This window comes from Delphinus delphis, chromosome 2 (genome assembly GCF_949987515.2).
Source record: "Delphinus delphis chromosome 2, mDelDel1.2, whole genome shotgun sequence".
Lineage (NCBI taxonomy): Eukaryota > Metazoa > Chordata > Mammalia > Artiodactyla > Delphinidae > Delphinus > Delphinus delphis.
The window spans coordinates 157,482,224-157,507,830 of NC_082684.1; the positions used below are offsets into that span (position 1 = coordinate 157,482,224).

Genomic DNA, 25,607 nt, shown 5'->3' on the forward strand with positions numbered 1-25,607 from the left:
TTGGATTATATCGTGTTCAAATTAGTGATGTTCTCAGTAAACAAGGAACAAAATGTATTCCTTATAAAAACAGTTACGAAACATTAACTATTTTTTAGAGTTTGGACATACATTTCAGTTTTTTAAACTTAAGTTGAAATGTTGTATTTAATTCAGAATTATGAAAATTAATGTTGCAAAAGCTCAGTAATTTGCCTTCTGGAACATAGATTTTCTATTGACAATATTTTCAGAGTCTGGCTGGACCCAAAACATATCAGTAGGATAATAATATTTTTAAAGTCATCCATTGTGAGTAAAGTGGATTTTATGATTATGTTCTCCTGCTTCCAAAGGGATCTGAACTGCTCATTCCATTGGGTATGCCAGTAATTGCTTTTAGGATGAGCTCATAGAAGGTAATTGGTGAAGCTTTATATCTGAAACTGGCCCACTGTTACCAGCACACCTAGATTCTGCATTCATGGGAAATTTTTATTCCAAAACAAAGGTCACAAAGCAATTTTTTGTGGTTTGGGGAAAAAAGCAGTGTCCTGTGTTCCCCAGCTGCCTGTCAGAAGCACGCTGAAATAAAGAAATATCTTGGAAACCTACACGTTAAATTTTTGACTAAATTATAATCATTTACCCGTGATCTATTCACTTTAATTCCTGGGTGATCATATTAGGTCCAAGAACAAGGGAACTCCCTTCCCACTTGTGCTTTAACCCATTACCAGCTTCTAGAATTCCAAGACCCCCGTTCAAGTGTCTGACACGCAGCTATCTTTTCCTTTAGCCTGATGGGGAAGTAGGAGATGGCCGAAGTTGGCAAACTTGTCTACATCTATTTCCGCAACAGTAACAAGATATGTAATCTGTATCCTGCCATCAGCCTCTATGTGGGATGATTCCCTTCCAGGGTGACCTAAACAAATGTCAAAGTGAATTTTAATTCTAAGCCCAGACTTGCAGAAAAGGAATAGCAAAAGAGTCAAACTGGGAAAATGGCTTCTTTCAGTAGAGTTGCCGTTGCACCCCGAGGAGTCCCTTCACACAGGAGACTCAGGAATACATAGCTGTGTTCAGCAGACCACAGGCTGAGACCACAGGCTGTAACCTCGACATATCAATAGTCCTTTATTTGTGAAAATGAAACCTCACAGTTTTTCTTTTTCAAAATATGAGTGTGTACAGTTGCAAAATATCCCTTTGGGGCTGAAAAACAAAGAAAGGCGTTTGATTAATATTCATATCTAGAACTTTAGAGCAAGTGCAGAGTGTGCTGGGACACCCAGGAAGTCATTCGAAGAGTGAATCAATACTAATTATTGTAATCAGGGCGGTTAATTAGGTGAAAATGTGGCTGATGGAAATTTCATTGCTCGCAGCCCTGGAAACACCTAGGTTGATGAAAAGAAGGTAATATACAAAAGCAAGAGTGTTAGGTGGGAATGATCGTTCTGTATTTAAGGGGTCAGACAGAATCTGTCGATGAAAAACATAGCTTGATTTGGTATAATCGTGGCAGTGAGGAAACTAGAAATATCCAACTTAGTTTCTGGTGTAGAGATTTCAGTAAAAGTCATTAACAGAATGCAGTTTGTTAAAAAGCATCTCCTGTGGCTCCACAGCCTTTATCTGCCCTTCCTCCAGCGGTAACAAGTATATTTCACCCAGTTGCAATAACGCCTTAGATCATCTTGATTAGCCTTCCTTGAATTTCTTTCTACATTCAGTAATTCCTGGGGAATTTGTTGGCGGGGATGGGGGGGGGGCGGCTTCTCCTTTCATCAAACTACTATTGCTTCTCTCTTGGTTATTACTGGCTTTGGGAATTTTTCTGAACTCGCAGTGACTTTCATTCTGTAGGAAAGAAGAGGTAGTGGTTTTGGGAGAAGATTAAGACCCGTGGCATTTCACTTAACTGACATGGGGAAGAGGGTGTCAGAGGAAGGAAAGCTTTATGTGAGGTTTCAATGTTGTAGCCCATTAAGAATTGAAATGAAGTGTCCTAGAGCTGAAGCACCTTTCTGATCCCGTGGTATCCATCTCCAGAGGTCGGACTGAGATGGAAGCTAGATGTACATGTAAGAGAGAGAGAGAGAACCTCTACTCAACTCAGAAATGTGCTGGTTAACCCTGATCTGGGATGAGGTACCCTTTGTTCCCAGACGCAGCCTTCTTCTTCATGTGATATCATTAGGGGTTGTTCCGTGCAGGTATGTTTATCTGATCCATAGCTTTCTTCTGACTGACAGATCCCAGCACATTCTCTTTTATGTCAAGACCGTCACAGTTAACGGGGAATGGCATCTGTGGGGAGAGGGTGACATGTGTTCCCAGGGCAGCTCAGCTGTTCCCTCACCTCTTTCCACGTTGACCCGCCTGTGATTGGCTGCCTAGGGTTGTGATGAATCACTGCAGTTCAGGAAGCAGGACGTGCCAGCGCGCCCTAGGAGAAAAACAAAAACCAGAATTTTCCTGCATAATCATTCAGTTCAACAAACTTTGTTGTCATGGACAAGAAGAGCGTGAGGTTTGAAGTTATCAGGTTGATACCCCTTCAGTATCCATGGCTTTTTGAATCCCTGGGTTGAGAAAGGTTGCAGCTGCAATCGGTAAAAATTCTGTGTTGAAACTTAAGGATGGCATTGCTGGCTTCCAGCTGGTGTGTGAACTGGCGCGAAGGGGCACTGTGGTACCTGGTGCAGGAATGAATCAGACTCTCGTCATGGCTCCTGTAAAGCTGCCCATCTCAGTGATTCAGGGGCTGCAGGTCCTCCTGTGGTGTTGTCGTCTTTGTCATGCCTTGCTTTTTGAACATCTTGGTTTGGGACCCCAGCTGTCTTTTGGGTTCTGTGAGATGGCTTCCCCGTTCATTCAGAAATGATTCAGGAAGCGTCTCTGTGAAGGAAAATGCACTGAGTTGGTGATGGGTGGCGTGAGTTCCTGGTGGTGGCAGTTAGGGTTCATTTTGACTTTCGCTTTGGAAACTGACTTGATCAAAAGGGATGGAGCCCTCACCCGCAGCCCCAGGACGCTCAGTGCCTGCCTTGCATAAACTGTACCCTTCCTCTCCCCTGTGGGTTAGGCTGCTGGCCTTAGAATCAGTGAAAACTTTAATGCTACAAGAACAATAGGATTAGGACTGGCTTCCTCTTTTCCTTCCCATCTGCCAGTTCCAGATTTAAACAAAGATCAGGGAGTGGGAGTATTATGATTAAAGTAAGGAATAAATCCAAAATTTATTGACAGTCTACTCTCTACCGGGCACTAGGTGATCTCTTTTCATCTTGTATAATTTAATCCTCACAGATACCCTAGAGTTAGTGGTAGTTATGTTATTCCCATTTCAAAGATGAGAAAAACAGACCAAAAGAGGGAAACTGGACACACAGCTCATGGTGGAAGGGATTCTAAGTCACGACTCAGGCCAACTCCTTCCCTGGCCAACTTAAGAGTACAAATATTGGATATTTGAAAGTCATATTTTCCTCCAGTGCCACATTTCCACGGTGCACTGATTTATGCCTGCCTTCTAGTTTTGTACGGAGTAAGCTGTACGGTAAGAAAGGGAAAATCACAGTCGTTTTTGCTTCTGAGTTTTTACGGCTCCCCTGCGTATGCTCACTGGTTCCCCTGATAGCTCACGAGGTCTTTGAATTAAAGCACCCGTGGCTCACTTTTCTCAGGCTTTAATCTGTATAATGGGAACACATGTTGGAGGGAATAATAGAGAAATCTGAAGCATGATGAAATTGAAATGTGACTTCTAATCTGCATAAGGGGCCAAAACGTATCATATTGTAATCAGGACCAACCAAGCAGCAGATATACTATGTGACATGATCTTTTCTCATTAAGAAGCTCAAGACAGTCATGAAACAGAGAGGGAACAGTGGGTAAGAAGGTATCAAGTGGTGTATAATGAGGGGAGGGGGTCTTGAAGGATGGAAGAGGGAGCAGGAAAGGGAAGTTATCCTTAGAACACCCCAGATTCGTCTTTGTTATTAAAACAAAGCCAAATAAAATCCTTAATTTCATCACCTTTCTTCCTCAGACCTCAAAGTCATTCACATCTCTCCTCCTCTCTCACGTTGCCATATTCCTATGAAATAGTACAAATGTAGCTGTTAGCCGCCACCAGAGAGTATGAGAGACTAAGAGATTGGGCAACATAAAGGCTTACACTCAACCATAGTGATAAGATAAGATAACACACTTCCACTTAGCTTGGGTAGATTGCTACATCACTTTTCCATGAAGATTTTTGGGTAGTTCTTTTAAGAGAAAGAAAAAAAGAATTTTTTTCCCCTAACGGACTTTATGGGAATGAGCATCAAAAGCAAATTTAAAGAAAAAGTCATTTGGGATTCTCAAAAACCTCTATCATAAGCTAAAAATAGTTAGAGATTTGAACCATATTATAGGGGAAAAAAAATTTCCTGTGCTCAAAACCTTAATGTATTTTCAACCTACATGTCACTTTAATAGCTTGGTTATGTAATTGCTGTAGTAATAATTAGGTTAACACCTCGTACCTCTCATCAGAGGATCGTGGTAGATTTTGATTTTTCAGCCATCCATCCCTACAAGGAAATGATGGCCACGCACATGCAAAGGTCTAGATGATGAATCAGAAAATTAAATGACGTGTTCCCAGTGTCAGTCCACTCTGACAGAATCAGGTGCAGAATCTAACAGGTTTGATCCTTAAATCTTATCATCTTTTTCACTCCGCTTGCAAGTAGCATTTGTCTTAAAGCGTCTGATCTGCATCCACTGTGTCAGATGACTTCCGATCCTTGGAAGGAAAAGCTCTTTGATGGGGATCCATCATCATTGTGGGTAAAGCAGATTCGTGTGTTCTCTTTTACACACAATCCAAGCTTTGGTCTCTTTAATCCTTCCTCTTCTTCAAGATGTATTTGTTTAGAAGAAGGAGGGACATTGAGGCCAGTGGGGCTTTCATGCCTCTGGAGAGTCCCTCTCAAGTCCTGATATTGCTTCTCGCCAAGATCAGTCTCAGAAAACACCCTCCCCCCGCCCCCCGCCCCCACCCCCCACCCACTAAGTCTTAAAACTTCCTTTCTGCCCCCACCTGTTGCTGCTTTCTCTCTAGACCTAATGTTATGCCTACTGCTATATCCACCCAGCTGTCCCCACTCAGCTGCTGTGTTTCATCAAACAGTAGTTTCTCTTTTTGAAATTTACAGCATGTGACAGTAAGATGAGAACTTCTGACCATTTGGGGAAAACATTTCTTGGGGGTGGTGGGTGTTCAAGGGCAGATTGCCAGGGAACTCAAAACCCCACTCTGATAGGTATAAATTTTGTTCCCACCGCCAGGCTGGCACCAGATAAAGCTACCTGATACAGTTTGAAAAATCTCAGCATCTTCAAGCGGCTGCTGGGACATTCCTTCAGAGGTTGTTTTTTCTGAGTGCCTTTGTGTACACATCACCAGGCCAGCCTTTTTCTCCTCCCCGCCCTTTCTCCAATCTTCTCTTTCCCAATTTTCATATATTTACTCACTTCATGGGACGTGATCTTCCATCCTCCCCCTCCACCCTGTGATGATGTCTGGAAAGGAAGCACCCCAGAGACAGCTGTTCCGAGTTGAGAACTCAGCCTTGGTCGAGGCAAACTTGATTTCCCTGACAGATGAGCCACCAAGACTTTTCACTTTTGTGGTCACCTGCCTCCTCAGACCCACAGCTGTGGAGGAGACCGTCTGGCATTGTCTGGCTTCCGTTTGAGAGAGAAAGAGGGAGAAAGAAAGAGAAAGCTGAAGGGGGAGGGAAATAAGGCAGCAGGGGGAATAATGGAGAAAGGAGGAAAAGGGAAAGGCAAGTCCGAGAGGGAAGTGATAGGCTGGTTGGGCTCAGGGTCTGACAGGTCCACAGTATTAGCTTTTCATCCCCTTGGAATGGAAACTTCTGGAAACCCTAAAGGGGCATCTCATTTCCGAGCGCGAAGGTATGTATACAAAGAACCCATCTTCCGTTGGAGGGTCTCTTCAGAAGGGAGAGAGATTCACCATTATGTCTTTTGGCTCTATTGAAAACAGATTCAGAAAAACACAAGATTGCAAAAAGCCAGTAGCAGCTGTTCTCAAGGGAGAGCGATGGCTTAAAATTCCCGTACAAATGTAAAATCAGAGTTTAATAACGATGTCATCTTTATTGGCGTGTGATTTTACTGAAGTCGTTTTGGGAATGTGATAAAGTCGCCATTCCAGAAGCTTTCAAAATGGGGGGGTAATAAGATCATTTTAAACTTGATTGGTGATACAAGTATTTTTTAAGGGATACCTTTATGGAGCTAAGAAAATATAGATTTATAATGTATCACTTAGGGATCTATTTGGGGATTTTTTAAGCGCATAAAGACACTTGTTTATTTTTACAAGTTGCTGATGAAACTGGGGTAAGCCAAGAACAAACACATGACGGCAAAGTCAGATACTTTCCCAGGTACTTCAAATTCATGTGGATTTCAAACGTATTGGCTGGAAAACGCCCAGTGATGGGAACCCACCCCCCCACCCCCCCCGCCCTTCTAGGGCCTGTCTTTCTTGCTCCAAACAGCTCTCAGTACACTTGGCTTAAAAAAAAAAAAAAAATGGAACAGCTATTTAATAAAATTTGAATTTAAAAATGTGATGGGGAAAGATGTTTTGGATTCTAGTTTTTAATAAAGAGCCAGGAGTGAGGGGAGAAAAACCCTTTTGTGAAGGTGGCTGTTTGAGGAGATGGAACAGTATTGGTACATCTGTAGTTGCATGGCCGACTGTCTACTGCTTTTAGAGAGATTGCAACCCGTGACGTTATGCATAGGAATAATTAAAAAATGGAAATTTGTCACAAAATATACAGGGCTGTCTGCAGGAGAAGAAAATTAACTGTTGGGTTATAAACGTGCATCACTATCTATCAGACTCCAGTCTCTAAGTTATGGTATAAACTTTGTGCAAAAATGTTGAAAGATCTGTAGTCAGGGGGCTCTATTCTGGTTCACTGATGAAGATGGGTGATAGGAGTCGGATACCTTCCATTCGAGCAGTGTGACTCCATTTACAAACACATTTATTAGCATTCTGTTTCTATGGAGAGGTTTTTGGGTTTTTTCTTTTTTAAATGCCAGTGATAATTCAGTGCTCAAACAATGACCACTGGAGAAACCTCAGTTTGAGATGAGGCATGGGGAGGGGGCGGTGTGCTGAAACAGCACAGTGCACCCAATTGCCTTGGAAGGCCTCATATAAAATGAGGTCATTCAGAAACTTTCCCTTGAAGTGCTTCCAATTCTTGAATTGCCTTTTGTTTGGGAAATGAATAGCAAGTTGATTAAAAAGAAAAAAAAATAGACAATTAGGGATGGTAGGGGGATGGGCTTCGGGAAGAGCTTAAGGTTTTTCTACAGTGAAGCTAAAATGGTGAGGAAACTGCATTGTTCCCAACAGCCCCGTCCCTAGGGATGTCAGCACACAGAGGTGTCACCTACCAAGTCAGGTCTAGGAGGGGGGCTCGCTCATGGCCTCACCCCCTTTCACTGCTGTTGATAAGATCCTTGGCTATAAAATAGCCTCACTGAACCCCACGTGTTTAGCAGCGGCCCAGACGAGCTGTCTGCAAAATAATTCCAACTGCCAAAACATGATACCTGATGGCTCGTTACGGCGTGAAAATTAAAAAAGGGGGCCCTGTCGAGTTGTTTGAGATTTTTTTTTTCCTTCTGGCAAAGCAGTCAGATGAGAAATTGAAGCTTTTCATCAGGTGGTATTTGGTTGGGTGTTTTTGTTTTTAAGCTCAAGAGCTTTTAAAATTTGTATTTGGAAAAACAGCTCTTGTGTAGGTGCTGTGATCATGGAAACAAAACCCTATAGGGTGTGTGTGTGTGTTTGTATATTTTGTTTCTCTCTGGCACCTAAATTAAGTGCCTATGCAATCACTCTATTATTTATGTATTTGGCAGCCAAACTATTTCAGCTCAGCTACATCCAGAAGCTTTCCTTGGTTCCCCTCGTCACTGTATTTCATGTTAGAGTTTTCTTTTATATCTGACCCTGGTTTTGCTTCTAACTTTAAATGGCAAAAGCAAATGTGCTTTGAAAACTCTGGGACTCACTGTAGTTGTTAAATAAGGCAGTAACCTATGCACTAGTAATTCTTTCTCTATGACCTACTTACATACTTCTTCACCCTCCTTATAGTATGATTAAAAGCTGCTTTGAATCCACTGTTGCCTCAAGGGATTTGAGCCTAGAATTTAACAAACTGCTGAGAAGGCTTAAGTCAGTAAGAGGCCTTCCCTACAGTGTCTCCCAAATAATTCACATGCAATTAAAGAGAGAATAAATATTTCAGAAGTCTATGTGTTAATGATGCTTTTTCTACCTTATAGAATGTAGATGTACATGGAGCTTCAGTCCATAGCGGATTTGAAAATATTTTCCTTTTCGATTCACGCAGTTGTGTTTTGCTTCTGTTCTGGAGGCCGGTTCTGTTAGTTCGTTCTTCAAATAGTTTTATTATAGAATCAGCTGCTTATATACATTTGGGAGTTATGTAAATAATGTCTAGAAAATCAGGAACTGTCAAGGTTTGTCTCATTTATCTGGCTAATTACTTTATTAAGGTTATTGAAAGACCAACAAAATTCTTATAATTTCAAAGGCAGCCTGCAGAAGCTAGGGTCGGGAAAAAATGTAGCTTAGTATTACTAGGAAGAGTTGGGGCATTTGGGGTATAAGAATTGATTTTACCCCATCTGTTTTTCAGTTCTTTATGAACCTAGCCCTGATTCCTCAGAAAGGCAGTATTTTCAACTGAAGGTTAGTCCTAGCCCTATGTCTTGGAATTAGAACCATCTTGGTCAAAAGCCAGATATGTTGTTCAGCTGAAGAAGGAAATCAAGTCAATTAAGTATGGACTTAATTGAATACACCAGGCCTGTTATTCCAAATTGCTCAATGCAGCAAGTCTGGATCTACGGTTGATATGTGGATTTAATATTGGTATATAAATATCCATTTTTCTTCATAATTCTAAAGATGATCCGTTCTCATTATAACACAAGAAACTGGTGAGAAAAGATGAAAACAATTTTTTCTCCATGTTGTCTGATACATTTAACACCACGTGATACAGTTAACTCCACGTGACTTAGTTGTTTAACCCTCTGACTACTGTGAATACACCCCCAAGTGTGATGTCATTTCAAAATAAAATTTAAAGTGATGGTTAATAAAAGAGGCAAACTATAAGACTTCTGGTTTGCAATTTATGAGCTTTCTTTAGAATGTGAAATAGGCCACAAAGAAGTTTTACAGACTGGTGACATTGTGAAAATTTCAGTTTCATCTAAATAACTGAGCAACAAAACAACGATGAGAGCGCCAGATTAGAACATCACCATATAAAAATACTTTAAGAATTTTCACAAGTCACTTGGGAAAATTAAACTCCCTTCTTTGTGAGAATTCTGCCCTATTTCTCAATTCCTATTAGTAAATCGGTCACAGATCTTAAATGAGTATTTAAGCTTCATGGCCATTACAGACCTAACACTCTTTTCATGAAGCCCCACTGTTGGTTTTTAATCATTGTATTTAAATACTTCGAGATGACCAACTTGTGATGTATCGTTTTAAAAGAAAACGTGATTTATCACCATTTTAGTCCCGTGTACTTCTTAATGTTTTCAAGATGATACAAAAGAAAATATAATCGTGCAGAGACTGATGAATCTTTCTCCTTGTAAAGCACGGAAAAGTCCGCAAATGTCACTTGGGCCGTTTATCTGATATTTACTTTGGCTCAACCACGAATGCTATTTCAGTTGAGTTCATACACTGGCGAGCACAGCCCACCGAGGAGCATTTAAACAAACCCCCGTGATGATTGTCTCTCGTGGCTTCAGTTGGGGAGTTTGGGTGCGCTCGTGGAGTGCACCGGCCTTGGGCAATACGGTGGTACTAAACCCAGGACAAGCGGTGGGTGAGTCGGGCCTCATGCCAGGCTCCTGGAAATAGGGGACCGGACAGAGTCACCGCTGGGGACGAGTGTGCGTGTCTGGCTGCCGGGGAACCTAGGCCGGAGGCGGGGGGGGGGGGGGGGGGGGCGATTTGTCCAGGGGGCGGTCCCTCCGCCTCCTCCTCCCCCCGGGGGCCGGGCGTGCGGGCCCGCAGGGGTTAAGCGGCGGCGCGGCGGGCACGGAGCTCCGCCCCCGGTCGCCGCACCTGGCGCTGGGCAGCCTGCGGCCCGGGCGCTGGCTGTCGGCGGGGATTGGCGGAGAGCCGCGGAGAGAGAATGTGACAAGTGCCGGCTCGGGCGGCCGCCGCGGGGAGGCCGCGCGCACCTGTCCCTGCCCGTCTGCGCCGCCCGCCGCCACTCGGCCGCGCGCACCGCCGCCCCCCGCACCCGAGCGCAGAGCGCGCGCCGCGAACATGACTTCTGCCTTCAAGCTGGATTTCCTCCCGGACATGATGGTTGAGGGCCGCCTGCTAGTTCCCGACCGAATGTGAGTTTGGCCGCCCGGCCGCCTCCGGGTCACCGGCCCGGAGCCCCGCGGAGGGAGAGGGCGGGCTGTGGCGCTTCTGCGCCCCGGGGACGCGGGGGGTGGCTCCGGTTCGGCCGCGCCCTGTGGTTCGGAGCCGGCGCTGGACGCGGGGTGGTGGGAGCGTGTCTGGAGGAGCGGCGGGGACCAGCGAGCGGGGCGCGGTGCCCGGGGTGGGGTGGAGAGCGTGGACCGGCGAGCCGGACGCGGGTTCCCGGGGTCTGGGCTTGGGGTCCGGCCCGCGAGGACAGGAGAGCGTGGCGCGGCGTCCCAGGGTGGGGTGCGCGCGTGCACGCTCGTGTCATTTGAAATTCGGGGCTGCTGGAGCTCTCGTGGCCCATTTAAATATCCCTTCTTACCAAATTGCTCGCTTTTCTGACTTACCCTTTGCAAAAATTGCTTTTTTAGGATGGGAGAGTAGAAGGAGGGGAGGAAAAAAAAAAAGGGTGGGGGGAGATAATTATAAAGCATGAAAATAGCCAGGTGTACTCTGTTGCAGAAATTAGAGGTAATTTTTAGGTAATCACGGTGATTTGTCTGATATGCAGTCTATAATTTAATAATTAATGTGATTCTGGTTGTTTTACACGTCGGCAAACTAGAGTAGAGAGTTTATTGGGAGAAGTCAAGAGCTGGGATTCCTGAGGAAGGGAAAATATGCCTAATTTTTCTTGGGCTCGTTAGTCTTGATAGGAAAGTTTCTCTTATCAGCTGGGTCACTCTGAAGGCAATGGGATCTGCTTGTATTTCAGGAGTGTTTGAAAAGACGACCTAGAAGGTTGTCAGGAGTGGGTCTGAAAGGTCTGTGTCAATTTCAGACTTGGACTATATACAGTTGTTTCTTGTCAGGCAAGAAATGTGATAGTGAATCTAGGCTACAATAAATCGAGTGAAAAAGGGACTGCTATCCTTGGTAAGAGTAGGTATAAGATGTTTCCTATTGTACACACCCTGAGAGAAACATGCATATTCTTGCACTTCGCTCTATCCTGTGCAATTTTCAGGCCATTCTGAGCTTTATGATCCATTTCCCTGGCAAGTAACTTTCCCCTACGGTGCAAGATTCTTTTTCTAGGATGTTAAATGTTACGAGCTGAGAGATTCTTGAGAAACTCCGCAGTGGCCAATTATTTGAGCTCCTAGGATTTGGGAGAGAAAAAAAAAAACCTGGGGAGAGGGATGAAAGTCTGTTAAATGCGAATTGTCCTTCTAGTCGATATTGAGAATGTTAACTTGCTTTTGCACATGATCAGGTTCTTTGTCCCAACTAAGATAATCAGATAATGTAAATTAAAATATTGAATTTCCCTTTGGCAGTTTCCTCTGTGAAAGTAATCTTGATTAGTACTGTTCCCATGATATTTGTTTTGAGAGATCTCTGTCCTCTTCCCCCTCTTAAAAGGGCTATCTGTATAGGCGTTTATTACATGTTTGCACATTAGCTAGTTTGAAAGTTCTGTGTTTTCTCCTCTGTAAGAGAGTTGGGGCCGAACCAAAGAATTGGCTTGATCGTGGTTTTAAATGATGGTCACCTGCTAAGAATACTCTCTGAATGTAAAGTGTTAATGGCCTCTGAAAGATGCTATCTCTTGTCAGTTAAATTATTAATTATGGAAGTTTAATTTGTCCTTTTCATTTGGTGGATGAATGTGGCTCATTCAAACTGTTTGCTCTGAATAGAGCCTTTTTGTCTTAGTGATGGAGTCGGCTAGACAAATCCTAATATAACTTCTACCTACTTCTCTTCCATGTGCTAGTTATTTTGGAATCAAACTCAAATTGTTTTCAGTGTTTGTCAGCTCTTGCTTAATTGAACCTAGAAAAAAAAGAAAAACAGGATTTGTAAATGATAACTTTATTATTTGTTTCCAAGATAATGATTTTATGTTTCCTTAGCCCTGAGAATACTGTAGCGTGTTTTCCAAAAGAGTTTGTAATTAACTCACGTTAGAGACTGTCTTTGGGGAATGGGGGTGCGTGAGAAGGAATGTGATAAGTTGAAAATGCTTGAAACCCACTCCAAGTATATCTTATCACCAAGATAGCTTTGTGGGTTTGTTTTCTGGACCGGTGGTTGTTTATGGTATATTGCCATTCGGACTAAATTGCCGTCAGCTAGATTGTTGGCCTGTTCCTAAAAGGAACTTATATAAAGCACAGGGCTTTTCTGGTGTTGATTTTCTAAAGCAGTAGAACATATTTTCAATGACGTTTTCCCCCAAGAATATATTAGATAAGTTTGCAAGATGTAATATGTTTGAGTCCTCAAGGCAGATGAACAAATAGCTTTTGAGGTAAATGATTACGCTTCATGGCCCCATGAGCCATCAAGTGTTTAAAGAGCCCAGATCGTTTAAGGCTCTGTAGTGGGTATAGAATTGTTATGACATAGACTTCAAAGTCTTGGGGTTTTAAATGTTCAACATCAAAACTGTACATGGAAATGGACCTTTTAAATAATCTTAACTATCAAAGTTTTGTTGTCTTTGTGTTTAGAATGTCATTTGCAAAAAAGTGTAATGAAATAGAATGTCATTTGCAAAAAAGCATAATGAAAATAAAAACAACTGATATTTTAAAAATTCTGTTCTAAACTGGGGCACTTGGTTTTGTATCCGAGTCGGGGATGAGTGTCTTTCTTTGTTTCACCTTTTGAATGATCGTATATATGCATTGGGCTTCCTTTTTATTTTAATGTTTTTGAATTTTTACACAAATTTTAAACAAAATCTAAGACATGCTATCTTGGAATTGAGAAATTACAGGTGGAAAATCTATGAATGCACCTTTAAACATGTTAGTTTAGATTTGTGATGTTAGAATGAGATGCTGAGGAGAAGCTACCAGTAAATTAATACGAAATCTTACTTTTTTCACATTCGGTGAGTAACCTTACTGACAAGGAGAAAAAGTTATCCTAAGTCAACTTGGTGCATTAACCTTTTTATTGAGTCCTCCCAAGTTGGGATAACCGGAAAGATGTCTATCAGGGGCTAATTAAACTGGACGGCAGTTCTAGGGACATAATTGTTAACGTTGGAAGAGGCTTTGGAGACCATCTCACCAGACCTCCTTGTTTTATGGATGAAGAAGCTAGTAGAGGGGCAATGGGACCAGTCCAAGAAGGCAGTGTAATTACTGTTTCCCTCTCCCCACTAAAATGAGAAGAACATGAGTCATTCATTGAATACCTGCTATGTACCAGGACACTTTACATACGCTGTCATAGTAGATATGCAAGCTGGGTATTGCGCCCATTTTACAGGTGATACTTGAGATTACATTCTTGCACATGCCACGTAGGCAGTAAATGGCAAAGCTGTGGTTTGCTTGTGTGTGCGCACGCACGTGTGTTATATAAATGCATGTTTATGTGTTGACGAGAGAAGAGAGGACTGTTTTTGTTGGGAAACCATAATTGTCACTTGAGAATGATGGAGCATTATAGGAAATACATATCACCGATTCAGGATTGACTCTCTAATTTGATTCAAATTAGTGAATTGATCACTCTCTTGTTTGATTCAAATTCACACTTATTCCATATGCTAATGAGCTAAAGAGAATATACTTTAATTAAAAACTTTTTTTTGTTTACTGAGTACCAGCAAGATGAAGGTCAAAGACATTGAGTTCCCTTTTTTTTCCATATGGCATTTAAAGTATATTTAGGAAATGCCATTACCAATAATAAAATAGAGCACTGAGATTCGTCACCCGATTCCTTGATAGACATGAGAGGAAATTAAAATGCAAAGACTCTAAAAGAAGAGCTGTGTGTGTGGTTCTTTAAGGAAATTTTTAAAGAAGTATTTTCAGGTGGGATTTCTCAGTGCCTATTTCAGTATCAGCTGCTTCCTGAAACCGAAAACTCCTCCCACAGTGGCATTTTAGAACACTGATGTTATCTTTGATCTGGGTTAGAGATATTATTGTAATTGTTGAGTATTGCTATTTAATTGTAATCTGCTGGATTGAGATGACTCTGGCATCTTTTGATGAGATGCGGTGAGCTGGGAGGAATAAGAACCTTGCAAGACGAGATGAAAAGAAGATAAAATTTTCAGGTATGAACCTAGTGGTTCATGGGATCATTAAGAACGTTTTCCATCTCCGAGCGGTTACGTACTCGCCCCACCCCTGCTCTCACCACTATAATAATAGTATATTTGGCCTCTGATAAAAGGCTGCAGTTTCCTTCCTTTTTTTACATATATCCCCAGACTTTTCATTTCTCCTTACTCTTACCTTGTGGTTTTCTTACAGGTTCAACACTCATTCCCTTCTCATGAAAAGACTGGTAATAATCTGATAAACGTGATCATGGTTGAAGCTTATATGTAGACGTGGATGATTGGCGGGGGGGGGGGTCTGATGTCACTGTAGCAACCAACCCCACAGCTGTTTACACTACCAGTATCTCTTATTTGCATTTCCGTGGAAAACCTGGGTATTTTCAACACATTACAAGGAGCCCGATGATAAATCAGTAAAGTCATTGATGTCTTTCACTTCCTATGCTGAACCTCACCCAAACTTAAAAAGTCTTTATTTCCAATTTAGAGTGTTAGTACTGGAGGGTTTTATTTATTCAGGGGAAGCTTGGATTTTCGCTTTGTGTTGGTGGATTAGGCCATCACGAAGAGTTAGCTATTTCTCAGTGTCATATTTGTTCTCCAAAACTGCAGAAGGGGGAGGCTTTGGAAAGTACGAATGATTTCCTGTTCTTTAGCACCTCCCCGTTCTCGTGCCCTTGTGTGTGTTTCCACTATCAGGGAGCTGGTGGGGAGTATAAGGAAGCCAGCGACGGTGCTGTGCTACTTGTGTAGCAGTGCAGAAAATGCATTTTTATTTTTCCTTAAGAAAAAGCTCTTGCTGACCTTCAAGGGAAACGGAGCTGCACATTCCTGGAAAAACCTTGGTGGGAAACAAAAACTATTTAGCGCAGTAAATGTGATGCTCGCAGGTAATTGTAAAATAATTATCCCCCTTTAGCATCATCACTGTTTAATTGTGCCATCCAGTATTCTCATGCTCTGAATCTAGATGTGAAGGGATGGACCCCCCCCCCCCCAATCTCCTCCTGGGACTGTCTTTTTCATTTACTGTGAGCTTCAGACTCTTCCGGAAGGACTTGAAAAAGAAAGGGGGAAACATACAGGGGATTTTCAGCAGTTTCACTCTGCCCATTTGTTCTAAATCACGACAGAAAGTGATTACTCCAACTGGTTTTATAGAAATACAATTCCACTTATGTGGTTGAAATGCCTTGTGAGCATGTTTGAGATTTACGCTTTCACAGTGCTACCCCCGGAGTTTTATGAACAGTCGGCTTTATGAACTGCAGATTGTATATTATGTTCAGATACTGAGAGTGATGCTTTAAAATCAGCTGATGATTTAAAATGGAATGCTAATAAATATGTAATCATATGGCTCTCAAAATGACAGATGAGTACAAATTCGGTTTTTGGTTAAATTTTAATTACTCCATTTGAATGAATGCCTCAGAGCCAACTTGCTGGCAAATTACTAGACCCATTTTTTTTTTCCAGTTTTCCCTCCTAAATATGTATGTAAATTAAGTTTAGGCTGCATTTAGACTAAAATACCATTTTGGTTTATTATTCTCAGCTTTTCTGCCGGACTTGTATGGCCATTTACTTAAGGTCAGATTTTAAATAAAGAAACCTGTTTGAAAGAGACCTCAGTTTAAATGATCTGTGCTCCCTTTCCAGCAGCAGAAGGGTAAGAGACAGATAGATACAGGATTCCTTTAATAGGGATAGTGCTTCAAAAATGGGGTACGTGAAGTGTTTGGATTTTAAGCCTTAATAATGAAAAGTCAGAGGTTTGCTTTCTCAGGGAGATTGTTTATGGCTCTGTCATGACCATGCAAATCAAGTTCCCCCAACCCAGCAGCTGCTTTGTCTGACATTTATAGGCTCAAACAGGACTGAAGATTTCCGAGGTTCACAGATGATGGTGCTGACTCACTCCTCAGAGAGAAGGCAATTAATTTCAGCTGATTTCTTTGACATTTGACATCATTTTTGCACAGCTTTAAAAATTTTTTTTCTTGAGTGTCATGGGAGTGAATAGTTCTTCAGCTTCCATACTAGGATCGAAAATTCTATGTTTTTATGCCGGAAGGCGTAATTTTCATGTCTTTTCAGAAGGGAGTTCATAGCTGGACTTGGGCTCATTAAATTTTTTTTTAATTTAAATTTGTTTATTTTTGGCTGCATTGGGTCTTCATCGCTGCGTGCGGGCTTTCTCTAGTTGCGGCGAGGGAGGGCTACTCTTCGTTGTGGTACGTGGGCTTCTCATTGCGGTGGCTTGTTGCGGAGCATGGGCTCTAGGCGCGCGGGCTTCAGTAGTTGTGGCACGTGGGCTCAGTAGTTGTGGCACACGGGCTTAGTTGCTCCGTGCATGTGGGATCTTCCTGGACCAGGGCTCGAACCCGTGACCCCTGCATTGGCAGACGGATTCTTAACCAATGCGCCACCAGGGAAGTCCCGGGCTCATTAAATTTTACGGTGGTGTTTTAGATCCTTTTCCTTGAATGATGTCTTCCTATCTCCTGGTCTCCCCCAATAACAGGAAAGTTGTATCACATTTATGTGACACAAAATCAGTTGGTCCTTTAGGCTAAAAGAGAATAATTTGTTATTCACCTGGCTGTAAACGTGTATGTAAAATGTGTGCACACACATGTATATATACATATGTATGTAAATATAGGTGAAATATATATATGGAAAACTAGCTTGGGCATAATTCCTCACTTTCTTAAAATATCTTCCATTTAATGGCCTTTGGCTCTAAAAGTTAGGAAATACGTGTACAACGTAACATGTGTTTAATGGATTCTTACGTTCATAACTGAAACGTTTAAGATTCAAGAAGGTTTAACATCTTGACCAAAGATATACCTCATATTAGTGACACTGCTAGAAGTAGTTCTTAGGTCTTTGTTTTGACTCTTTGGCCCAGAACCTCAGGGTAGCTTTTGTTAAAGGACAGAAAAGAGGGTCACTGTGATGGTCCTGTCATAATTTCTGGGTGAAAAGCTGAGACTCTTCCCACCCAGTTGAGTGGCTTTTCTCTCCTTGCCACAGAGTCCCCAGACTTGGAGACGTTTCTCAGTTGCAGTTGAGTTGTTGCTACTGTCAAGACCTTATAGGCTTCAAGTAGGAAGAAAGAAAGACTTCACAGAAGCCTGACGGTAGACCCTCCACCGATATTTTTTCGTGTAGACATGCTGGTGCCCACCAGACCCAATTCCTCACCGTGTGCTTCTTGCCTGCTGCCGCCATCTTGCATGGTCCATGCCATTATCCCATAGCTTCCTATCGCTGTTGAAAGGAGAACTCAAAATTTTGATTGTGTCTAGTGGGACTCCAACACATCAACTGAACATCTTAAAAAGGCTAAAGCTATGGGAGATCTGTGCAGCTGTAAGGAGGTAAATTGGTGTAAACCTTCTTCAACGTGCATGCACACCTCTCACCCAGTTGTTTTCTCTGTGCATCTCCAGAGTAGACCTTGGGTGTCACACAGGTGAAGCAAATGCAGGCTGAAATCTGACATTTCATTTTCTCCTTGGAAAAAAAATCTTTGGGGAATAACAAAAGTGAAAGATAATAGGAAAAAGCGTAAGGAAGGAAAGCTTTTGGTAGCGGACTAACGGTATTCATTTTGTTATGCTTTGACTCAGCGCTCCTGATTCTTTGTACCCTAACTCAGGCTTCTTTAGGTCATCAACAGAACAGCTCTTCCTGAAGTTTTCTTTCTGCCTTTCCTAGGTTTTCCTGATGTATATCTTTTCTGTTCTTTTATTTGAATCTTCTCTAAGATTCAGTGGGCTTCTCTAAGCCCCATGAATTATCCCTCTTCTGAGCAGTTTCCTAAATTTCAAGAGAAGGGGCCACATCCGTCTACAGCACAGCTCTCAGAACCACAGCCTTGAGAGGGAAGACAGCGTCCAAACACCTCGGTCATCACTTGCAGTAAATTCCACTGGCACAGCTGTGTGTTTCTGTGCATAGAACTACATTTTGACTTCCTAGGCTATAGAAGGGGTGTTGAGTTTTCTGGTTGGGCAGAAGGGCAGCATATTTCGAATGATTAACTTTATGGATGTCATTGTCTTGGCCCGCTATATTTGGCTGTGCTGCAGCTGTGTTTGCCTTCTCAAAATTGTCACCAGGAGGCCTCCAACTGCAATTATTCCCTTCAGTTCGTGCTTGTAGCATCCTTCCTTGTGACTCCCGTGGTCCACCCCGCCATCTTGCCTGGGCATCAGGATTCAAAGGCAACACGCAAGCCCTGATGGCTGGTTAACACGACTGGCAGCTCCATCTCGAGACAATAATATTAAGTCACCTGCATTTTACATTCTAATGCGACCTGTCAGGGTACTTCTTTCTTTGCACAAAAAGCCCATATTTTCCTCTTTTTTCCTACTTCTGTCTTCCTCTTCGACGGCAAAAAGTTGCTGCCAGCATCTCCTGACGGGCAATAATATTTCTTCCGTTTCTGTATTACTAGAGCGCTTCCGAGCAGGTTTCTACTTACTTCCGGTGTTTCCAGGTCCCTCACAGAGCACCGCGTTGAAGAGGAGACTTAAAGGCGGAGCTTTTCTTTTTTTTTCCTGTTAGTTGAGCCCTTGCCACAGAATCTTCTTTTCTCTCAGGAAGATTTTAGGAAAGATTTTTCTTTGTATAGAAACCATTTAAATTCTGTTGGCTATGCGTGAGTTTTAACCTTGAGTTAGAATTTCCTCGTGGGTCATTTCTGCTTGTCGGGGGACGCTTGCCCTGCGTCGAGATCTGCTGTGTGTAGCAGAATGGCATCACCAGCGACATGGCTTTATGGTCTCTCCAGCAATGCGTTAGAAGGTCATCCTTGAAGGCTAAGGGTCCTTTACTCAACAGGAGTCTCCTGCCTTCTCCTGGCTTGTCTTCTGACTTGTTCCATGCCCCTTTCAAGTCTCAGGTGACTTGTCAAGATTCCTCATCTAGAAAATAAGGATAATAAGATACGCTTCTTACCTGTGCCCCAGAATTATTGTGAAGCTAATGTCGGGAGAGGAGTTATAATAATAATAATATACTTAATAATATACTTAAGATCGACTGCAAGTTCACCTGCCTTTCCTGGGAGAAAGAAACTCAGGGAAACTTCATTACAGCTGACCAGTTAATGTTTTCTCCCTCAGAACATTCATGCTTTAAAGTCTCGGCCAAAGACCCATAAAGCAGTATGGCTTCCATATAGACGTGCAGAAAATGCTCCGTCCCCAGGACCACATTAAGAAGACTGATTTTTTTTTTCTCTCTCTCCTCTTTCTGCTTGATGATTGAGAAATAAAATACAGTTTGTGTTCCAACTGTGAACTCGTGGTCAGACCTTGCATTCTGGGATGGGGTGAAGCAAAAAGCAATATCCCCATCCCGGTATCTCCGTAAATGCATTTGGAAAAGCCCATCTCTACATCAGCTGAAATAGATCTTGATTTTCTTATGGGAGGAGTCTCAGCTGCACCGTAGGAAGGCTGCTTCTCACGTGATGGGACTCCTAACCCCCGCAGAAACCCAACTCTTAAGAAAACAATTTCAATGATGTGAACGTGGTGGCGAGTATTGTAGACCCTGCCACCTGCTGGCCTCATTCGGTGCTCAGGCCACAACATGCTAGGAGAGTCTCTGAAGGAGGAAAGGACTTGGAAAAGGAATCGGTGATTTTAGGAGTTGGCACGATGGGTGGAGGTGTGCATCCCGCCACAGGATTCATCATAGTTATTGTTTTCCTGCTGTACTATACAGGCCCTTCTGACATAGCCGGTAAGGTCCTTGAAGTCCTGAGAAGCCAGAGCTGCTACAGCTAGTGTGAAGGTTTGCTCCTAACATTTTAAGTCACTTGATTAAGATCAGACATGATCAGATTCAGTTGGGAAGCTCAGAGCCTCCTCTGAGTCCATTTAGCTGAGGAATGTCCTCCATGGTGGGCCCGAGGCCACGCAGCACCCACTCTGGCCAAGAGAGTGATGTTGCCTGTGAGACACCGCCCCCGCCCCGCCCCCCCAGGCCATGAACGTGACCTCCCGAACCAAGAATCCCTTGTCCCCGTAGCAAACCACTTTGCGCTAGGCTGAACTCGGGCATTATCCCAGATGACGGCTGTTTCTGACATTGTTGGGAGAGGAACATGAGGTCTGTGGATGAAATGTGGTAGAATCTTTCAAGAAGGGTCTGCCTTGCAGATACTACAATGTTTCTCTACAAATTGATGAGTTCTTTGTAATTGGCACATTTTATCTTAGCGTCAAGGACGTCTCATTGACTTTATAGGCAGCCTTTGAATTGGGCCAAGATTTTGTGCCCAGCTATCATAAAAAGTGACCAATATTAGACTCTTGTCAGCCTCAGAAGCCACGGGATGGCCTTGATCTCGCCTCTGACTGTTGTTTTTTTCAGGTCTACTCAGAATGTGATACTTCTGATCCAAATTGATTGAGTTGTCTGTTCAATAAAATAATGATGTCTACCTAGAAGCCAAAATATGTTTTCTGGTGTCAACAAAACTGTAATTCTTTGACAGTGAAATACTTCCTTTTAGTATGTTTCTCCTAATTCTGATTCCTAACGCTTTAAAGGATGTTGCCTTCCTGTGGGTACGCTTTCTGAAATGTTTTATGACATTTGCTGTTCTTGATTTAGGATATACTGTGGGTTAGCCATTAAGCTAAGAGATTTGTATAAATTATCAGTAACCTTCAGAAAACTTTTGTAAGACAAGTTGTATTGTTCCAATTTTGCAAATGAGAAAAGGGAGGTTCTGGAAGGTAAAGGCACGTATCTGTATCCATTTCCAAAGCCTGAGCTCTTTCAACTGCGCCACCTTCCATTCTGGCCCAGAAGGTTGCTTTGTCTTTCGAGGGATCCTTAGAACCTTGTATGACCATAAACAGGTTGAACTTCTAGATGTGTTGGCGAATTTGCAGCTGAGTTTGTGGATCCTGAGTATGAAATAGTTTCTTAGCTATGACCTAATAATAATAACCTGCTTTTTATATGCTCTTTCACATAAATTTCTTGGTTTTGTTTCATAGCCAGACCAGTTTCTGAGTTTAGAAGACAAGAGTGTTGTAAAAGTTGTCAGAAGAAAGGGGCACCATAGCAAAGCCAAGATATCTTAATGCTAGAGGCAGGGTCTTACAGCTGAGATAAGGAAGCAATTAACATTGAATGTTAAGGTGGCTCCTTATTCTTCATTTAAAAAGATCACTGCCTCAAAGAGAAAAACAAATATCTATGCTAACATGTATATATGGAATCTAAAAAAAAAGGTTCTGAAGAACCTAGGGGCAGGACAGGAGTAAAGACACAGATGTAGAGGATGGACTTGAGGGCATGGGGAGGGAGAAGGGTAAGTTGGGACGAAGTGAGAGAGTGGCATGGACATATATACACTATCTAATGTAATATAGATAGCTAGTGGGAAGCAGCCACATAGCACAGGGAGATCAGCTTCGTGCTTTGTGACCACCCAGAGGGGTGGGTTAGGGAGGGTGGGAGGGAGATGCAAGAGGGAGGAGATGTGGGGACATATGTATACGTATAGCTGATTCACTTCGATATACAGCAGTAACTAACACACCAATGTAGAGCAATTATACTCCAATAAAGATGTTAAAAATAAATAAATAAACTTTAAAAAGAGAGAATGAACTGCCTCTTCCAGGAAGAAGTTTCTTTGGGGGATTTCATTAGACACCTGGCATCCCACCCTGCATTTACTTCCAACTTCCTGATTTTTGCATTGATTTAGAGGAACACCTTTCTCAGGGTGCCTCCAGCCCATAGTGTGCCTTCTTGTGAATTAGAATAAAGCTCTTGGGTGGCATTCGGTCCCCATTGTCCCCCTCATGTGGTGACTTGCTGCTGTGTCCTTTCTGCAGTTACTTGGAGTTTTACGTCCTCCTTCATAAATGAGCCAGAGGGGTCGGCAGTAGAATAAGTGTCTCTGAACATGATAACACATGGATTTTAGATGATTGACAGTGGTGACCAACTCAGCTGTGGCCCCTGGTCCCTTTCAAGTGTCAGTACACCTTTGACCTTTCCATAGCATTTTGCTCAAGTGCATAAACATTTGATGGGACTCTGGGTTTTCAGCAAATCAGAGATGTGTGTTTCCTGCGTAGCTATCCAGAGTAAAGGAATGGACAATATAGAAAAGTTAGCGTAGAATTCATGTCTGGGTTGGTCTAACCCACACCACCATTTCATACCGATATTAGCCTGTCGAAATGCCTTTACTCTTAGCAGGCGCCGCGCGTTGTAACCTAAGAGGATGTGATTGGAGTGGAGTTTTCGTGCCCCATGTGCTTATTGTATTCTTGCTACTGATGCAAACATTATCTGTAATTACATTTTCAAGTGACTGAAAATTGCAGGCTTTGTTGAACAAAAATACAGCCAAAGAATGGAATGTATATCCACTCCACCCTCATTATAAGGCGTTCAGAAATCAAACTATAAGGCCCAATGCCGTGGCTCTCAACAACATGATACCAACTCCATTCTCTGATGTTTGAACACTTCGTCAAAATTCTGGGTTGCCAATGATGATCATAAAATTGGAGGAAAATGTTGTTACTCTTTTAGTACTTTGCTGGCTCCATTGTCAACGCTGTCACAGTGACAGCGCCTCTCCCAAATCCTCTCTTTCCAGGATATAAAACCAGAAACCACGATTTGATTTAGATCCAGGCATGGTGGGCCAAGTTGAGGGAGTTGGTTGAGGTGAAGACGTTGTTGCCTTCCTGGGACAGATACTGTTATATCTGTACAACATTGTATTGTCTTCAAGCAGCCTCACCTCCCACCTAGGGTGCAATTAAAGAAAAAAAAAAAAAAAAGAGTGTCTCCATGGGGACCTACTGCAAGGTAAACTCTTACCTTGGTCTTAGAGCCTGGCCACGGGATGAAGAAAACATTCTGGCCAACCTTGCTCTTCTAGACACAGGATAAGACCCCATGTCTAATTTCAGTGAGAGCTTAAGCCGCGTGGAATTTAAAAAAAGAGAATCTGACGTGTCTGACCTTAGTATTTTGCTCATCGTTGATTAGCATCTGAAAATCCAGGGAACCCATGAAATAGAAAACGTTCCCTGGTTTTGGGGTGGAAAGCAAACGGGAGGAAGAAATTACGGTGACGTTGTTACTGTTAATTTGTTTATAAGATATTAAACTTGTCATTTTCATGATGGTTCATAAAATCACAACTCACTCTCTAGGCCCTAGTAGAGTTCCAAGTCTTAGCAAAACTAAAGAAAAAAATCATTGTGATGCTTTAATCCAGAAAAGGAGCAGAGTCAGGCCGCTCAGAAAACCCACCAGCCTTTCCTGATTCTGTCGAGTGCTGCCCTTTCAGGTGGGACCCCCATGTCATCAAAGAAATGTTTATCAGGTCATAATTAAAGTGTGGACAGTTGAAATCCATTTAGTTCTGGTGTATACCTGGTGAATTGGATGCTCCCGTGTGTGTGTGTGTGTGTGTGTGTGTGTGTGTGTGTGTGTGTGTGTACATATACACACATATATATGTATGTTACCTTTTCTAACATAAATTATACACTTAAACGTGTACAGTTGGATTTTGGACAGACCACTTTATACTGCAATAATAAAGTTACGTTCGGTATTTTTAACATTCATGGAGCTGAAATGAGATAATTTGGAGGTCCAAGTAAAGGGCTTTCTATGTAATACAATGCATCAACAAGGGTTGTGTGTGTATGTTTCATTTTTAAAAATGTAAAGGGATTGTTTTAGCTGTTGACGCTACTTTTGCAGCGGAAACTGTGAGACCTAGCCAGTCTCCATAATATAATTGCCCGATTGTGAGGTACAAATGAGGGCAGCTTAATTTGTGTATTTCATCAGTTCTCTCTGTGGATTACAAGCACCCCTTCATGTTCAGCAGCACACTTTTTTTTGACAGGTTATGTGTTTATGTCTGTAAGTGCCTGGGCTTCCAATAGCTTGGGTTCTTAACCAATCAGCACAACTTACTTTAAGAAATGTAATTAGCCTAGAACCAAAGTTAATTAGCTTTTAAAGTTGTCTGCTTCTCCGGGTTTCTTGTTTGCTGCTACAATAGCAAATTGATTCCACTGTGGTGTAGTAGATAGAGCGGGAGCCAGGAAGTGTGTAGTCCTTTTACAGTTTGTCCTGCAGTTTGAATAGTTAAAATCAAGTTGGACAGCTGAGGAGTTGAGGATTTATGAGTCACAGCTGACCTATTATTTGGCTGAATCGATCAGTTGTTCTGTGGAAACCACCTAAACATTTTCTGTACTGAAATCTGTTTCTTTTTTTTCTTTTTATAACTCTGAAATTCCTGCTAGTGAACAAGAGTCGCAGCGTGTATTGTCAACCTCAACACAAACATTTGAAGTCTCATAATGTACTGAATGGTTACTGCCTGTTCTTGGTGTTACAAAAATCTTCTAGAGTGTTAACAGCGGTTCATATTTTAAGTTAAACATTTGGTTACTCTGAGCTTTTGTCTATCACTGTTTCTTTTTCTGGGATATACTGGTTTAAGATGAAGAAGGCTTTGCACTATTTGCTTTGGGTTCTGTTAAATTAGTAAAGGATTTTCTTGTTGGGAAATAAAAATTTAACTGTTACATCTTTCTGAAGACCTTTGTATATTTTGGAGATTAATCCTTTGTCCGTTGTTTCATTTGCAAATATTTTCTTCCATTCTGAGGGTTGTCTTTTCATCTTGCTTATGGTTTCCTTTGCTGTGCAAAAGCTTTTAAGTTTCATGGTGAGTGGGAAGCTGCTGCCTAGCACAAGGAGATCAACTCGATGCTTTGTGATGACCTAGAGGGGTGGGATAGGGAGGGAGGGAGAGAGGTAGGGGATATGGGGATATATGTATACACGTAGCTGATTCACTTTATTGTACAGCAGAAACTAACACTGTGAAGCATTTCTACTCCAATAAAGATGTGGGAAAAACAAAAAAAGACCTTCGTTCAGCAT

General features: G+C 42.3%; 1 protein-coding gene across 4 annotated transcripts in view; it reads left to right on the plus strand.

The window, feature by feature from the left end:
* Positions 1 to 25,607, plus strand: part of CELF2 (CUGBP Elav-like family member 2) — an 829,766-nt gene that overhangs the window by 514,943 nt on the left and 289,216 nt on the right. For 2 of the 4 annotated variants that reach the window (XM_060006029.1, XM_060006032.1), the window contains exon 1: positions 10,297 to 10,506. The exons of the other annotated variants lie outside the window; for them this stretch is intronic. In XM_060006029.1, coding sequence (XP_059862012.1) covers positions 10,433 to 10,506 — 74 coding nt within the window. In that variant the 5' untranslated portion in view covers positions 10,297 to 10,432. Of the gene's footprint in view, positions 1 to 10,296; positions 10,507 to 25,607 lie in introns of those variants that run through there. 4 annotated transcript variants of the gene reach the window in all.